Source organism: Choloepus didactylus, chromosome 8 (genome assembly GCF_015220235.1).
Source record: "Choloepus didactylus isolate mChoDid1 chromosome 8, mChoDid1.pri, whole genome shotgun sequence".
Lineage (NCBI taxonomy): Eukaryota > Metazoa > Chordata > Mammalia > Pilosa > Megalonychidae > Choloepus > Choloepus didactylus.
The window spans coordinates 140,416,882-140,435,742 of NC_051314.1; the positions used below are offsets into that span (position 1 = coordinate 140,416,882).

Here is an 18,861-nt window from a genome sequence, read left to right on the forward strand (position 1 = left end):
TAACAATACAAAATACCGATATCACATTACATATACACACTATACCATGATTATTTTCACTTATTTTATTTTGAGGATCTTCCAAAGTTATAATCATTCCCCCAAAACATGTTTTTAATAGCTTCATAGTATTACATTTTGTAGAGATAACATGGTAGGCATGTATATTTTAATTTGCATTAAATTGTTGGACTTGTAAGATGTTTCTAATACCTCAACATAATTAGAACTGCAATGACTTTCCTACATAAATCTTTTTTAAAACGACCCTTTGCAAATGAAATTTCTGAGTCAAAGAGTAGGAACTTTTTAGATTTTTTGATACATCTGACCAAATTACTTTCTTGACAACAATTTAAACACCCACCAGCCATATTTGAGAAGGTCTATTTCATTGTAACTCATTCTGTCATTACATATGATTGTTTTAAAGAAGTTTAAAAATTTGATGGATGAAAAAATGCATCTAGCTTTATCTTAACTTATATTTCTTTGATTCTTAGAGAGATCGTTTCTATATGCATGCTTCCATTTGAATTCCTTTTATAAATTTTGTTTTTGGCATCTGCCTACATTTTTTCTATTATTGTAGCCACAGGGTTTTGCTCTTTTATGAGTCTTTCATATTTTAATTTTAGGTATGATGCTTTTATTAAATGGAATTTTATGAACTCAAATAGGCAAAACTTTTGATTTTTAAAGTATTGCTTTACAAAAAAGAAAAATTTTTAGTCAAAAATCAAAAACCAAAAAACTTAGCAAGAAATTAGCAAGAAAAAGATTCACCTCCCCTTTACTTTCTTCTAATCTTCTATTATTTCACCTTTTATGTTTGGCTTTTCAATCCATCTGGTAGTTCTTTGGGTTTCTGATAAGAATTGGGGGACTCATTTTACCTTCATATGGTTCCCACAATTTTTCCAATGACATTAGCTAGTTATTCCAATTCCACTATTTATTCTGTTTTCTTTATCATCTATCAGTTTTGCTATTCCAGGAATATTGTAAATTCTGCTGAAGGCCATATTTTGTCCCAGAAATGTTCAATAGAACCCTACTATAATTATTATCTAGCTATGTCTGATTACCTATCTTTTTTTTTTTCCTTGAGAATATCTCTTTTATAATAGTACTTATATGCATTTAGGCTTGTGTGATTTGCATTGCCTACATACTCAAAGGAACTTTGCCCCCTTAGCAAGCAATGGAGGAATATATTGATGATAGATAGATAGATAGATAGATAGATAGATAGATAGATAGATAAGTATATAAATATATAAAAGCTGGAGTTATTTTCTCCTACTAAAGACCAAGTAGGGATGGGTGCTCACAAAAGAAATCATGAAAGTAAGCAAGTGGTCACTGTATTACTATAGCTGCCTTGCTCAGAAAGGACACTGAGAGAGTGGTTGCTCAAGAGGGGTGTCAATTAATTTTCTGCCTTCTTCCTTGATCTGTGTATCAAATATGTTCCGGGAAAAGTTTAGTTAAATCACAATGTTCTTTCATGATATGGTCCAGCTGAATGATATTGATGATTTCAAAAATGCTTTCCCTTTACCTTTTACAAGCAGATGCTTCTTATAAGGGAAGTAAGAGCATTTCTCTGAAGCAGATCACCAGGCTCCAAATCTTGCCTCTGCCACTTTGGCTAATGTTGATTATTGAACCTCTTTGTGCCTTAGTTTCCCCATCTGTAAAATGAAGATAAAAATAAAGTTTACTTTAAAGGTCATGTGAGGAGTTCGTGAGTTCATTTTTCTACAACCTTTGGAACAGGGCCTGATTCATTGTGCAAGTGCTGTGTGTTTGTTAAATAAACACGATTTTCCTCTGTCTGATTTTCAGTGCTAGGCCCTTCTACTTATACCTTATGTCTGAAGTGCTTAATGATCTAAAAACTATTCAAGTACACTAGTAGAAATTAAATACACTAGGAACACTCCAAACTATTCTGTAATCTAAATGATCTTTTGGGGAATATGGATTTTCATATATTGAGGCATCTTACATGGAGGCCAAATGGAAGTTGAGTTTTGTTTTCCTTCACAAATAGTAATTAGGGGAATAAAATAGTAATTAGGGGAGATAGTTAGTGCTTGGGCACAGGCAGTTACTAATTTCCACCCATGCCGTTCAACAAAGAGGTGCTGTCCATGAAATCAAGCCCCAACTTTTAAACCGTTCATGTAATTATAAATGATTTTCAAATTTCTCACTAAATTGTGACATTAGAAATGGTTGGCTTCAGGTAGCTATTAAGCTAATTCATTAAAAATATTCTTTTCTGACTTGAATTGTATATTTTATCTTTTTATCGCCAGTTTAAAAGGATATAGTTACACTTACTTTAGATCATATAGGGGTTTTTGTTGTTGTTGTTTTGGAGGGGGTGTTTGTTTTTTAGTTTGTTATCAGTCTTAAAACTCTTTTCAAGTCAATCGTTTTGTTGTTGCTTTTGAATAGTTTTCATCAGCACTCTTCAAGTATGGAAAGCAGACACGTGCTGGTCTGGGGATTGTTTGTTACACTTCAGAACATACAAGAGTAAGAATTTAGAAATGCGGGGCAATTTGATAGTACTATTGTGTATACTAGTCCAATAATAATTTTTTTAAAAAACTGGTTTACATTTTGTATGAATTTGCTTTGTTTATTTTGGTTTTTGGTAATTCAATTTCAGTGTACAAAAGTATTGGTCTGTAACATACTGGAAAATATTTTTTAGAAGAAAAACTTGGTCCCCTGTTTTAGATGTAAGCACTGTGTTATATCTTAGACAATGCTTTGGGAAGAAATGTTTTGGGAGGCTCATGGGTTATTTGACTGCTAAGTAAACACTGTATACAACCAATCAATCATCAGTCAGTATATTTGCTTGTTGTGGCTACTACCTTGAATTAAACGAACAAGTTAGTATTTAAATCTCTATCTTGAAGGGAAGATGCTGCACCCTTTAATTCTACTTAGGTCTGTTGGGTTTTTCTTGGGGATAACAATGGAAGGCTTAACTTTTGCTCTCTTTAAACTAAGGACAGTGCTCCTTTTAGGCAGCTTTCCTTATGAGCAGATGTTGACATGGTTCCACTGACTGACAACGTGGCAATTGCATTTGGCTTTCCTCTAAGACTTGATTCTCCCTCTTAATAACAGTGAGTTGTCCTGTCTTTAAGTACACACATTCCAGAGTAATCTGCAAGTACCACTAAATGAAAACAAACAAAATGAAGGCTGTAAGATCAAAGTTTCATGTTTTCTTTCCTGGTCTGTGGTATGGGGACTGAGTAACACATCTTTTATTTGGGCACTCCTTTGTCCCTCTTGGTGTAAGTTGTAGGTACTAAAAAAAAAAAAAAAAAAAGGCTGGAAATTAAAAGAACATTACACAGTTTTGGAAATCTCATCTTCCATGGCAATACAGGAGTTAAAGCTCTAATTTTTTTTCTACTGTATGTACCAAATTTGGTCTATGATTCCTCTGAATGGCATGAAAAGCAGCTGGCTGGGTGTGATTCTCCTCCATCTCTCTTCCTTTCTCACTTTTAAAATATGCCTGGCAAAGACCCAACATCCCTCCTCCCGCTGCTTTAATCCGTTGTGCCCTCCTGTTCAGCCGATGAAGACCCCAAATGAAAACAGCTTTCCTTCCTGATTACTGGGAGGATCTTGACACCAGCGGAAAATATACAGTACCTAGAGAGACCCTGAGTAACACAGAAGTACACTAGCAGGTTTCTCAGCATCTCTTTAGAGACCTTTTAGAAATTTTTAGTTTATTAAGGATCCCCAAATAGCAATTCTCAAGTCATTGACAAAGGCTCATAACATGTTTCTTTGTTCATTGGCTTTTCGTGGCATCAATGGTTGTGAGTCAAACACGAAAGCACTTGAAATTCCCTTTAAGTTACATTCATTTATTTAAAAAATAAAATAAAATGAAAACACAAGCCATCTTCGGAAGTGTGTCTCTGCAGGCATTGTTAAGGTGAGGATATACATGATACACACTTGATGTAACTGGTGATGAATGGTTAAAACTCTTCAGGTACAGATTTCCTACAGTACAAGCTGAGGCTTGGTGCAAAAACAAGAAAACACAGCAGCTATGTGAATGGCCAAATCACTCTGCATGAAATAAATGCAATATAGAGAAGATCCAAATTGTATAAAACAAATGCTTCAAAATATATCAACATCATCAACATGTTAAAATGCATTCAACTAGCCAATCTTAATATAAGAAGGCTGATAATTTCCGATATTTGAAGATATAAGTGTACCTAATTTTATCACTGCTTTGTGAGAAAGCAACTGTTTTTAACAGGCTTGTAACAAGTACAAGGAAAGGCTTTAAGAAAATATATGCATTTTTATGCCTAGTCAATATCATGAAGGGTTCCTTTTCAGACCATCATAAATGAAAAATAAGAGTAACAGTGATGTTGGCATTTCTATATAAAAGCCCATCTAGCATGGGATTGCAGGTTGAGCAAATAAAAATAAAGAACACCCAGTTAAATTTTAATTTCAGACACAAAGCAATTTTTTTTTTTAGTATAAGTATGTTCCATGCAATATTTGGGACATACTCATACTAAAAAATTATTTGTTGTTTATCTGAAATTCAACTTTAGCTGGATGTCCCATATTTTATCTGGCAACCCTCATCTATCAGTGTTGTCATGCTGTGGTTTGCTATGAGAAGCATGTAAAGCTGGCTCCCATTTCCAGGGTCAAGAACAAGTGCAGAGTATCTGAGCTCACTCCATCTGCCAACTTTAAGTCCCTGGCACATCATCAAGACCAGGAAAGCTTCTTTTACAGCAGTAGAATACATTTTCAATTAGTCATTTCAGTTCCTTTAAAGGACGGAGGGAACTTGTCGACGTGAGGAGAAGGGATGCACTGGCAAAGACGAAGAAAAGAGAAAGCTGGGACAAGCAGAAGGAAGGGGACAGAATGTTTATCAGGAAGTAACACAATTGGGAGCCACTAAGTTTGTAGCAAGCTGTTTTGAAAGAAAAAAAAAATGTTTAGGACAGTCCAATCCCAGGAAGAAAGCGCAGTTTATCAGAAATGGAGATGAACAGAGATGGGGCGGAGGTGGAGACAAAGAAAACTTTGTATTTCTTCCCTACAAAGGCTTTATTTATTTATTTATTTATTCTTATTTTTATTTTTTTGAAAATGGCAGACTATCAGGAAGTTAGACATTCTGTGGGACAGAAACTTACTGAGACATAAGACCTATCTTTCTAAAGTCTTATGAGACAGTTGGTCCGACTCTCAGCTGATGGTGAAAGCTTCCTGCTTTCTGCTTTCTTTCTTTGGCTAACCCACCCCTCCAGGAGCTTTTGTGTGCTTCACTGGCCTACGTGATGAATCTGTGTGATTGTTCATCTTTGGCTCTAGAGACACCGTTCACAACTTTTACGGGTTGAACTGCATCCCCCCAAAACACGTTCAAGTCCTAACCTTCGATAGCTAAGAATGGGACTTTATTTGGAAATAGGCCTTTGCAGATGTGACTACTAAGATAAGGACTGGTGTCCTGATTTTAAAAAAAAAAATGGAAATTTGGACACAGAGACACAAATGCACAGGGACAGAGAGGAGAAACCCACACAAAGACCTTGCGGAGACTGGAGTGACGGTGCATCTGCAAGCCAAAGAATGCAAACACCGGAAGCTGGGAGAGGGATGAGAAAGAGATTCTTCCCTAGAGCCTGGAGAGGGGAGGTGTCGCTGCTGACAGCTTGACTTCAGACTGCCATCCTCCAGATCCGGGAGACAGCACAGCCCTGTTGTTTGAACCACCCAGTGTAGGGTATTTGTTAGGGCAGCCCTGGGAACCTGAGACAACGGCTGTTTGGAAACTCACCTGGGCTGCCCCTCAACCAGCACCTTTCGGCTCCCTCTGACCCTCTGTCAGTATTTCCCAGAGGGTTATCCGTGAGTCTAGGTCTGGGGTGAAATGCAGATTCCTTGGCTCCTACTGTTGCTTCCTAACTGGATGCCTTTCATTTTGCTTCCCAGGTGACTCTCATTCCAGTGCTTGAGTAAACCACAGGCTCTTGGAGTTTGGGGCTTTGTTTGTTTGCAAGAAAAAAAGTACAAACAGTGGGTTATTTTTGCTTGTTATTTTTGGGTTGGGGTTGTGGTTTCTTTACCTGGGAGGAAGGAGGGATAGCGCATACATTTTATTTATATGGAAAGGGGAATTATGAGTCTGGTAGGACAACCGTGAATATTGCTTTATGTGGTTTGGACTCTTTCCTAACAGAAAGAACTTTCAAAAGAACTGATTATTGAAGAACTATTATAAGCAATAACAAAATAATTGGATTCAAAGGAGTAAATTTATCAAACTATGAGAAAATGAGGATGGAAATCAAATGGGATCTTATAATTCATTGAGTGACGTGGAAGAAAATAAATTTCCAGGCCCAAGTTTCTCAAGGCTAAGCTTAACCTTTGAATTTTACATACAGAAAGTTTGTAGTTGCTTTTCCATTTTTATGGATGAATAATTGCCCTGGTTTTGAACAGGGCAACATTTTTATTTGTTCGTTCATTTTTAGCATGTACCTTATATTGAAGGTGAATTAATAATCCTGGTGGCCTACATCTTAGTAGGAAATGAATCCGTTTGGTATGAAGTTCGGAATCTGGAATGAAATACTTAGGTGAAAGGGGAGGAGGGAATTTACAGTATATAAAGCCTGGAATTCATCCACAATGTATGAAGTAAGAAATAGCTGATCCTCACAATTATGAAAGAGGAGAGCAAACTATACAGCCCTTTTCAGACTCAAAACGACCTTTAAAAGATACTTTCCCTTCTTCGTCACCAAATACTTTAAGTAAGTGGATTGTAAACTATGCTTTCCTGAACTCTGGTCTCTTAATGGTGCTTTAGGAATGAGGGAAAGCATGAGAGTCAGGCAATCCCTCCTACCCACCCCAACCTGATCACAACCCCATCAGATTCCAAAGGAAATCATCTCTGCTTGTATATTACTCTCTAGGAGGGGGTGCAGTGGGGATCCTCCGTGGGCTCTGAAGTCACTGAACCTAACCTGGCCCTGTACTCAGACCCCTTGATTACCATCTGGGTACCTGTATCCTTCTTTGCATGAATATAGGGGGGGTTGCTTTGCCTGGTAACCTCCTCCATAAACAAGTTAGTTTGGGGGATTGAGTGAGCTAAACACACTTAAAGAAATTAGAACAGTCCCTAGAGCCTGGTAAAATAAATGTTAGCCATTGTTTCTGTTCTTGGGCTTGGTGCAAGGTTTTATTTGAAGGAAGCGTTCTGCCAACTTTTTTTAAGTATTTTTTTTTAACGATTAATGCTTTAAAACATTATTTCATAATTTATGAGCATGGTTTAATCCTTTTGTCCTTCGGCCCAAAGCCAAGTCCTTCCCTCTTTCACCTATTAACCCTGAACTCCAGTTCCAAGTGTTGGAGGCTCACTCCCGCCCTTCCCAGACTGGGATGATGACATTACAGTTACAGAAACATTTCATTCTAATCTTTTGTTTATCTCTTGCTAAGTTTCTAAAGAGAAAAACATTTGATTAATTACCTAAGCACTCAGGACCCAAGGGAGGGAGTCTCTATATAAACTACCATTATCATCACCCCCATTTGGTGAAGTACTTGGGGGATTAAAAGTGTTATGTAAATGTTGGCACATTATTACACACAGCCCAAGATAATCAAAGGGAATCAAAGAAGCAGGAAGCCTGAGAGGCAATGGTTTTTGTAAAAGGTATGAAATTCTCTTTAATTTTACCATAAAGATAGTTGCCCTTCTGAAAAGAGCCATTCACAGCCATTAAGGAAGGTATATAGACTGTAGAAGAGAAAACAAATAAAAAACAGAGGGTTTGTGGCATATTTTAAGATCCACAGGGTCTGTAGAGGAAAAAATGGTAGGGAGTGGACTTAAAATGCTCTGACGGGCATTTGGAGTTGACTGGAAGGGCTTCCTGGCGATGAAAGCAGCGTGCTTCCAAAAGCTGTCACTTCTCCTCTGGAGACCCTCAGGCAAGAATGGAGGATCTCTTTCTTGGTGGGTTGAGTTTAAAGGCAAGAAATCAGAACCCTTCCTCCTGGCTGAGGGATTTAGGCATTGCACAGCATGGAGCACAGCATGCTTTCTGTAAATCTCTCCTAGTCCTTCGGGGGAAAGTCTCCCTTTGGAGCAAGTGTCCTTCACAGCCTCTGACACTCACTGAACACTTTTCAATAAAGAGAAGACACCTAGATCACCTGTTCAGATGACTAGTTGTTTACTTGGATAGCCTTCTACCAAAGACCAGTGAAGCTGCTTATTCCATTTATGCGAATGATCTAAAAAGATTCATTTTTAAATGAATGTAAATAAAAGAGGAATCCAATGTAAAGAAAAAATACCAAGTAAAGCTCATGTGGGAGGCAGATATAAGAAAAACCCCATATAACCTGAGCAACCCGGTCTGGAAGACCCTGGACTAGAGGATTTGGAGGTCTCCAAATTCCAGGATCCTGTAGCTGCAAGGAAGAAGAGTTTCACTTGCAGAGGCCGTAGCTAGATGCAGGACCTCCAGGGAAAACCCAAGCCAATGCTTAAGATGGAAGTGCTTGTGAAAATCGGAAATACACACACACACAGAGAGAGAGAGAGAGAGAGAGAGAGAGAGAGAGAGAGAGAGAGAGAGAGAGAGAGAGAAGGGAACATCTACCACTGCTGAAGAGATAGGTCCTGGTCACCATAGGAAAGCAAGACTACTCAAGATTTTGTAACATCAGCTGGGCTCAGTTTCAGATGATTTCACAAAGGATGTGTAATTTCAAATACAGGACAAAAGAAAGTTGAGGGAGGAAAGCCCATACTTCTCTTAAGACTTAGAGAGAGTCTACATTTCCCCTTTTGTGTTTTTGAAAATACAAGAGAGAATGAAAAAAAAGGAGGGATAGGAGGGAGAGAGGGATGATGAGAAAGAAAGAGGAGAAGGAAGGAAGGAAGGGAGAGAGAGATGGAGAAAGAGAAAGAAGGAAGGGAGGGAGGGAGGGAGGGAAGAAGGAAAGAGAGGAAGAGGAAGGAAGGAAGGAAGGGAGGGACGGAGGAAGGGAGGGGAAAGAAAGAGAAGGAAGGGGGGAGGGAAGCAGGAGAGAAAAAGAGGAAGGAAGGAACAAAAGGAAAGAGGAAAAGAAAGAAAAACCGCAATGTAGTAAAATCTCTGCCAGAAAACACGGTACATTCTAGCTTGTTAGACGCCCGGTTCCAAATTATTTTTAAGAACAAACCCTAACAGCAATTGAGTTACAGCCTCCGAGGGGAGCCGTCAACCCGACGCCCGCGTCCCAGAACCTGAGCCGCAGAAGAAAGAAGCCTCGGCCGGCCCTCTGGCGAGACTACGAACGCAGACTCTCGGGGGCACGGGCAACGCCCCAGAGGAGCAGCGCGGCTCGCAGGAATCTGTAATGATCGCTGCAAAGTCTGGAGGCTTCGGGCTTGATCTGTGTTTGTTCCCCCAAGAAAGCCAAGCAGGACGGTGTTAATAAAGAGAGATTTAGCGGAGGGCTGTGCTGGGAATAAAGCGGGCTACCGAAAGGTCACACGTGCTCGGCGGGAGCGGGGACGCGGGCGGCGGGGGCGGTGCGGGGCCGTGCGGGCGGCGGGGGCGGTGCGGGGCCGTGCGGGCGGCGGGGGCGGTGCGGGGGCGCGCGGGGCTGCGCGCGGGTGGAGCGGGACCCTGCGCGCGGGAACGGGCCGCGGGACGCCCCGGCGCTCCTGCCTCCCGGCCGGGGAAGCTTCCCCCCCGGACCCCTCCCTCCACCCTCCTTTCCGGAGCCGCTTCCAGCCCGCTTTTAGACAATGGTTTCCTTAATCCCTGATCTGGATCCTCTGAAAGACTGGAAGGTTCTAAGGTAGGCCGGCTTTTCTTTCTCCCCCAGCCCCGAGCCCCCAGCCCCACCCCCAGTTAGCGGAGCTCCACGGCGGGGGCAGGTGGCAGCTGGGTGGGCGAAGGGAACACTCCCTTTAGGTCCAGGCTCAGCTTGGAGCAGATGTGCAGAGAGGGGCTGGAGAGGTTCCTGGGGTTTTCCCCGCGAGAAAGAAGGCAGATGACTTTTTAAAGGGAGGGGACAGCATTATTTAAATTAGTCCTGACACTAGCTGACACTCAGGAACGTGTTCTCGTGGTTAATTATGGCGTTTCATGGGGCATTGGAGAAGTGCGTTGGAATGGGCCAAACTTTCTAGGACTTTTCGGAGGAAAAAAGAGAACTTTTTCGGAAAGCATTATTTACCGCTCCTTCTTTCAGGAGGTCAGGGGAAACTTGTTTTCCTCTTATGCCCTCTTCTTTCCTGGATCTAATTTAGAAAAGCTAAGTAAACAAAACTCAGCTGAGTTGAAAACTGAAAATGAAGGCTTTCTCTGATTGCTCCTAAAAAAGGTGTCCTCTGACTTCTTGTTCTCAAAGTGGGGAGAAAAATTAGAATCCAAGAAGCTAAAAGCAACAAAGTTCTTGTGCTACCTCCACTTGCACCTAAGCTGACTGCTTTGGTGGAGTTCAATACAAATGGGAGGTTTGACTTCACATTAAATTGTATTTCATAGCAAAAGCATTTCTGGCGATTTTTTTCTGTAAAAATGTTAAATTGAGTGGCTTTTTAAAATTAAAAGTGTTTCAACACGATGTCATGTTTTCCCAACTACCTAACCCCAAAACATGGTTCCAGTGAAACTAGACAGGAACCCAAATAAGGAATGCAAACGAGTAAAAATGTTTTACTGCGACCTCTTTTCCTGACATTTATCTTGTGTTAAACTATCTATTCCTTGCTTCCCTTTAGTGAGTTCTGCCTTAGTGTTTGTCTAATTTTGTTACTTTTATAAGCAGCAACATTATAGAAAAGAGCAAATAAAAGGAAAATCTTAACTATTTTCTATTTTTAAGCTCACATCTTTCACTTTAGAACTTTCTATGCATACATGTTGTGCATTGCATACTACGTGCCATTTTTAATCTGCTTTTTTCCAGTTAACATATTTTCATGTTTCTACCTTCACATCATAACCACAATTTTAATGGCTAAATAAAGTTTCTTAACATTGATGCTGGCTACACCAAGTTCATTTCATCCTCGTCTCTTCTTGTACTAAATCACCCCGACTTATTGTAAATGTACATTGTCTCCTCCTTGATTTGTATTAACAACAACACAATGAACATCTTTGTGTGCACAGCTTTCTCCATCCATTTAATAATGTTCTGAGACTGAATTCTTCCCAGGATTTTGAGATGAAAAGGTACAAACATTTTTATGGGTCTTTTAGTGATTTTTTTTTTCTATTTGTATGTTTTAACTTTATTTTTAATTGAGAGATAGTGAAATACCTTTGTAAATGACCTTGCTATTAGAATAAATTTCATTCTCATTTTCTTTAACTGAATTAGTAACCTATTTCTAAAAGTTAAATATTTCTTAAGAGGGTTTTTTTAAAGCATTTTTAGTTGATTAATTTATTAATATGATCGCACAAGTGGAAAAGACTCTGGCTCTAAGAATGTTGTGTGGCTACAATTACAAATTTTGAAGATGTAGCCCTCTAAAGGCTTCTTTAGATTATGATTCCAAGGCTTAACACATTTAAAATCAGAGGTAATGTTGCTTTTCTCCTAAATACCTCCTTAATTTAAGTGAAGTTTATTTTATAGCAATAGCAAGTAAAGCTTCACGAAATTGCACTGGAAGATCTGGGAAAGATAAACAATTTTTACATTGACAACTTTGGCTACACCAAGTTCATTACATTCCCATTTCTTCCTGGCAAGCATCATTCTGATAATATTTTTTTTTTAAACAGTATGTAATCCTTTCCCAAGATAAGGAATGATAAAGGAAAGGTGGGTTAAATATGGAGTTTATGTATTGCATTTTAAATGCCTCAGTCTGTTTCAGATGTAGCATCATTTGGGGCTAATTTTGATTCATTGAACTATTTATTCACCAACAACAAGTGTCTGTCTGCAATACGTGGGAGAAGCAAAGCTCTAACCTGAACTTGCAAATGGTATAATGTAGCAGGAGAATGAAGATGTGTGCTGTAATGCAATATATGGTTGTAGGTGATATAAGTTATGTCAGTAAAGTGCTATGAAACTTCACAGGTGAGAGATCCCATTATAATAATAAAATGAAGCACTGTCCCTGCCTTTGTCTGATTAAGCAATGGGCAGAATGCTTGGAATTTAATGGTGGAAAGGCTTCCAGAAATATTTTCAGGTGTCTGGTCCAGGGACATGGCATGGAGTTCTGCCAAACACGTTACTACTGAAAAGTGATCATAAGGCACCATTTAAAAAATCTGCTTAATTCACAATTTATTGTTTTAAGATACAATCTGCTTGAGGGAGTACAACTTCAGGTCATAAACCTTTCTCCAGAACTGTGTGTTTGAAACTACTCCATCCTTGTTCCTTTGGTTAGAATGGAAAAATGAAGGTCGGGAAGTGTGCTATGAGGCATGCGTCAATGGCTGTCATAGAAGGAAACCTACTTCCATCAAAAGGCATGCCAACATATCTCAACACTAAGACTCCCCTTTTAGAAGCACGCATTAAACTGTAAATTAAACATTAAAGGTCCACTTAAAGAAAAGAATCAAAATAAGCTTAATCAAGAGAAAGTGTTCTTAGTATGTAGAAGAAGGAAAAAGAAATAACCATGTAGTAGGTCTATGATTAAGAGAAGAAGAGAAACATTGGCAATATGGTTAGCACAAGGTTTAATGTTCATAAATATCATGTGGGGGTGGGGGTAAAGGCGTTAACAGTGGGGAGGAGGGCAGACAGCAGCCCCAGCGTTGTGTCTGTGGAAGATTCTGGAAAACCCCAAATCTAGCTTCACTCTCCCACTTTCATTGCCAGAGAAAGCAGTGGCTGTGACGAGTGACGCAGTTCTGTGACTGCACGAAGTCACAGCTCATCAGTGGCAGAAGTTGGCCATCCTCCCCTTCACCCCTAACTCCATCCTCTCTTCTGAGGAGATTTATTCACCACCTTCACTTCTATTCCCATGTCTACTCCTAAGATATAACACAGCTCAGTTCAGACCTCTCCTCAGAGCTACCCAGACTTCTCCTAAGCATTGCCAATTGTCTGACTTAAAGATGCCTCAAACTCAGCACATCCCAAACCGCATCTAAAACCTTCCCCCCAAGACCCAGCTCTTTCTTTCCCACTGTCCACAGGCTAATGACCCCCCACAGCTATCCAGCTAGGTGTTCAGGAGGGAAACCTGGACATCTTCCCTGATCCCTCATCTTCCCTCTTAAGTTACATCCAAACCATCACCAACCCCAAGGAGGTCAACTGCTAAATGCCAACAGACTCTCCTCCTCTGTCTACCTCTAGTTGCTATCATCTCATTTTGCCCAGAATCTGTCCTTCCTTCAAGTCTCCCTGCTTCAATTCTTGCTCTCCTAGTCTATTTTCCACACAAGAGGTGGCATGCAAACATTTCATAAGCCATCGATCCGATCTTGGGACTTCCTACTTACAACCCTCCCCTTTACCCTTAGAATAAAATCGGAAATCCTTACCACCCTACAAGTCCCATCTGATCTACTCTCCAAGTGCACCTCCTCTCTCTTCCTCCCGGCTCATGTTGCTCTAGCATGCGGGTAGTCTTTCTCTTCCCTGAACAAGCCAAGCTGATGTTGGCCTTAGGACATCTGCATTAGCACTTCCTCCTGCCTGCCTGGAAAACTTTTCCCTTGCTATTTGTGGGGCAAACTGCTGCTTATCATTCATGTCTTAGCTCAAATGTTACCTCCTCAGTGAGGCCTTCCCTGACCTCCCAATTTAAATTTCTCCAAAAGTCATGCTCTAGTAATGGCCACTATTTGTACACTTCTGATGTAGAAAAATGTCAATTTCATATGGTTAGACTAATATTTTCATCATAGCACTTACCAATACCTGCTATTTTCATAGGCACATGTTTGTTTATCTCCCTCTTCCATTAAAATCTAATATTAGTGTGGTTAACAGGGATATGTCCAGCACCTAAAATAGTTCCTGGCACATATCAGATAATGAACGAGTGAATGAAGGACTAAATGAATTAATGAAGTCGTCACTGTTTGTCTCTCTCATCAGACTTGACACAACTTGAGACCAGAAGCGTTATGCATTTTGTTCATACCCAAACTCCAGCACCTACCACAGTGGTGCTGGGGAATTAGGTGGAATTAACAAATGAATGATTGGATGACTTAGCTCCCAGTTTAGTAATTCTATCTTTAGTTCCTTATTTCTGTGCCATTCAGCGAAGTGTCTTGTTGGATAACTTAGAATGTTTAAAAACTTGATCTGAGAATCTAATGGGCTCATGTTATTCAAGTGGAGTTCATTCTTCCCATACAGGAGAATGATATAGATCAGAGGCTGGCAAATTTTTCTATAAATAGTATATAGTTTAGGATTTGTGAGCCATACGGTCTCTGTTGCAACTGTACAGTGTAGCACAAAAGTGTCATAGGACAATACACGAATGAATGAACTTGGCTGTGTTCCAATAAAACTTTATTTACAAAAACAGGAAGTAGGCTGGGTTTGGCCCATGGGCCATGGTTTTGGCTGACCGCCTATCTATTTTCTAGATTAATGATTTGACCAACAAGAAAATAGAAGTGGTTTTGACAGATAGTTGGAGAGATGTTTTTAAATCTCATATAAAACAGTGAATATCATAAATTTACTTCATTATTAGGAAAAAGAATAAAGGAGCTTTGGTGATATCTCAAAAGTCAGAGATGTTTAGATCATGAGCACTTGATCTCAAAAGGATGTTTAGAGTCCAGAGAAAATTTATGCTTTATCACCTCCCTTAAATGTTTGGATGAGCCTTAAAATTATCACAAAATGCAGTTTTGCCTGTTCCCTTACTAAGTGTGTGAGAAACTCCCATTAACGAGAATAGCACATGTTGGTGGAAAAAATAGACCAGAGCTTAACATGTTCTAAGGCATTGGTTGGCCTCATTTCTTTCTTTTTCGTTGCTTTCTCTAGCTCATTTAGTCGACATTTTCCTTTCACATGCCTGATAAATCTCCTAAGATGAATTCCAAATTCGCAGAGGAAAGCATGCTGTGTAATGTTGAATGAGTGCCAGTGTAGATACTCTTCGGCTCACTTTACATGACATTTTGAAGATGCACAGAGTTGGGAGAGGCTGTGAGGAAGCTCTGTGGGTATACCTTGAGGATAGGCTGGTTTTCTGAAGATCTGGCATTAGTCTTCTGAGAAGAACAGCATAAGAATTAGCACTGTGCTAAGCTTAAGCTTCAGAGTTAATCTCCCATTTAATCTCTTCAACGGCTCCATGAAGTAGATGGTGGGACAATTGCTCCCCATTTTGAGGAAATGGTTGGTTGGAAAGGTTCAGTAACCTACCCTAACAGACATATAGACTCGTGTCTTGCTAACTCTGCTCCGGAACACTTAAAAGATGACCTACCTAGTACCTTTCTTGAAACATTGGTAAACTTGGAGAAGATTGTTGCCTTAACTACTCTGCAGATGAGAAGAATTTTGCACCACATGATTTTTCCTTTTCTCCTAGGAACATCTGAAGAATCATGACCCAGTTTCTACTAGGTACTCTACAAATCTTTATGAAAGAGAGCTATAAAGATGTAGAGAAAGTCTAGTAATACTTCTTCTTGGTATGATGCATGATATGTTTAGGAAAGTGAATACAAAACTTGGACTTTGTGTATAATTTATTATATTGGAGAACAATCTACTATTTTTTCACAAAGTGTGCCGAGTATAATGCATGACATAGCTAATAGCAAAGGTTATTATAAGATCACATAAAGATGAAAAGTAGGAAATTACTGTTATCTATAGGTTGGAATGCTTCTGGCATTGCATTTTTACCTCATTCCAGCAGTTATTAAAAAAAAAAAACCTCACCAATTTTTCTCACTCCATTGACACAAATAATCTGTAGAAAAATATTCACTTCACATGACGTTTTCCCTTCTTGAAGAGGTCTGTTTCCCAAGGGGTCTGAATCAGTGATGTGTTGAGGATAAAACCGACAAATTCCCACAAGCAGAAATCCCTCCTATGGGTAAGTAAGGGTCTCTAAGATCAAAGACACAGTGAAGCGATTTTCCCAAAATAGAGGAGAATCACATATCATTTTTGTCTCACCCTTGGGGAGCAAAAAGCAGAATGTGCCATTTATCTCACCTACGTTCCCCAAATAGGTGTTTAGGCTGAAAGCCCTGGAATCCCAGAATCCCATGCTCCAGAGCATGCTATAGGGAGAAGAATTACTATGCATGTCCCTTTGCTCACCTCCTGTCTCCACTTTCTGCAGTAGGGTTAGAGAGATCTCAAGAGATCAACTCATCGCTCTCCCTTCTTCAAGTCAAAAACTGGCCAAAAAAGCTATGCTATCCCAAGGACAGGTTCTGGCTTGTTCACCACTGCGTCCCCAGCCATGCCTTGTCAAGCCGCAGATTTGAAACTTCCTTATTTCATTGGGTCACTAACTCACCTTTGGATCCACTTGTGTCATTGCCCCACCAGGCTCCAATTTGGCCATGCAAATATTTGGATGGATGACTGCACACTCCTCATTTGTAAGATGAGAGATTGAGCCAGATTATATCTGAGTACCCCCCATTGCTACAGTTATATATCAGTATGAGCTAGAGCGAAGAAACCTCGTCTTCCCCCAGGATCCCGAGTCACAATCCTGAATACGGCCAGGCATCCATCTCCTCAGCTGTGGAGTCTTTCTCACAGCAAAGCAATTCTCTTTCTATTGATCCTCATTTTCTTTCAAGGCTGTTTTATTCCCAGTCCTTCTGTAGAGTTGATGGACTACACTACAAATCTGTTTTCAGCTGCTTCATCTCTGAAGTAGGGCTATAATGTAAATCAGCTGTTCTAGTGATGAGTTTTTCCGACAGGTGCTGACATTAACAATCCTATGACCCGTGGGGCCCGAGTATCGCAGTCAGTCCAAGTTGCAGGTGTTACACGTAACCGTGGCTTCAGAACCCCATTTGGTATTTTCGTTCTTATAGAGACACAAATGTCTGAGCCAGAAAGAATGTGTCAGAGGCCTGTGGAAGTGGCGAGTTTATATTTTTCATCATGTTTCCTGGTGGGTACGTGAAATATTTTGTGAGCTGGAAAAATGTTGCCCTCATTTAACTTCATTATTTAAGAAATCGTACTTCATGCTTTTTCCGAGCCCTTGCACGTGATGTTCCTTTCCCACCATCGTTATCATCATTACTGACCATAACAAAATGATGATGCATCAAACGCTGGAATGTCCTTCCCCTTCTTGTCCATCAAAACACATATGTCCTAACCTGAGCTCCTGGATGTAACTTTCTCTGCTGACCCTATTCAAACTGAGCCCTTGCTTCATTAGAGCGTCCTCAAACATGTAGTTTTCGCTCTACATGGAAATGGCGTTTCAATAACTATTCGGAATGTGGTTTTGATTTACTTATCCGTTCCCATGGGTGATATATTAACTTCCTTGAGGGCAGAAATCGGTGCCCATTAGAAGGTTGAAGATGACAGGCATTTATGAAATGTGCCCACTCTGATAGATGTACCAAATGTAGTTCCTTTACACACCGATGGGAGAGAGACTGGATGCTACTGAGTGGCCTGATGGTTAGGGGCCCCAGGGATATTTGGGTCCTGATCTAGACCAGTCACCCCTCACCCACAAGTTTCCAGAAGGGCTCAGGATGAGGACCAAGAAGGACCTTGGGTTTCTTAGGGTTCTACAATCACCTGTCTGGGATTTACTTTCTGGCGCAGCTGGAACACTTAACCAGCCTCCCTACTGCCGATTCTGCCAAACCTGGGATCCTCATGGCCTGAGAGAAACAATGGTGAATTGAGGCAAAATCATAGTTTTTAATTAGATGTAGTTTTGGCTCAAAACCCCAATACAGATAAATCTAATAAGTTGGGCAGGATTAAGTAAAACACCCCCTTTTTTCTAGATCAATCCCAAATAAGTTCAGACCACAAGGCCTGTTCTGTTTCATATTGAAACCTCAGTCTATTAGTTAGGATTGTTTTAGCTGCAGGTAAGCAAATAGTGAATAACTCAGCTGCATTTTACAACAGTCTAAGCCATGGGTTGGCAAGGTTTCCGCAAGGGCCAGTTAGTCAATATTTTTGGTTTTGTTCACCTCTGTCACAATGAATCACCTCTGCCCTTGTGGCCCCAAAGCAGCCATAGACAATACATAAGACAATAAGTGCGACTGTTCCAATAAACTTCATTTACCTAAATGGGCAGTGGGCTGGATTTGGCCCATGGGTCATAGTTTGCCAACTCCCAGGTTATCCATTGGAGCCGTATAAGCTCCACCGAATAGCAGACCTTTCAGATCCAAGGCACCCTGGACAAGAATGGAGAAATTGGACCTCGAAAATTGCAAGAGTGAATGCGTTTCTCCAGGCACCATGCACTGAGCTGGCCTAAGCCATACGGGGGTTGTATCCCCTGGAAGAGAGTATACATGTGGAGGGAGGGACAGCTGGGCTTTCCCAGACCCCAGATCACCTCTCATTTTTGGCTTTGATGAAGCAGGAAGCAGAGCACACTTTGCCTTTTAAGGAAGGCCCAGCACTTCTGCCCACTTGCAAGTGTCCTTTTCCATGACTTGGAATCTTATCAATCCACAGAGGAACTCATCCCTTCAGGGAAGAGGGACTGGTCATGAAATGAGAACACGAAGGGAAGAAAAGAAGATCCGTGACAAATCTGCCCTAAAAGGATTATAGGAGTCTGTGGAAGGC

At 40.4% G+C, this 18,861-nt stretch overlaps 1 protein-coding gene across 2 annotated transcripts in view; it reads left to right on the forward strand.

Moving 5' to 3' along the window:
* The window catches only part of CELF2 (CUGBP Elav-like family member 2), a 637,682-nt gene that overhangs the window by 91,303 nt on the left and 527,518 nt on the right, over window positions 1-18,861 (forward strand). The window contains exon 1 of one of the 2 annotated variants that reach the window (XM_037848333.1): window positions 9,861-9,924. The exons of the other annotated variant lie outside the window; for it this stretch is intronic. Within the exon in view, the coding sequence (XP_037704261.1) occupies window positions 9,872-9,924 (53 nt within the window). The 5' untranslated portion in view covers window positions 9,861-9,871. Of the gene's footprint in view, window positions 1-9,860; window positions 9,925-18,861 lie in introns of those variants that run through there. 2 annotated transcript variants of the gene reach the window in all.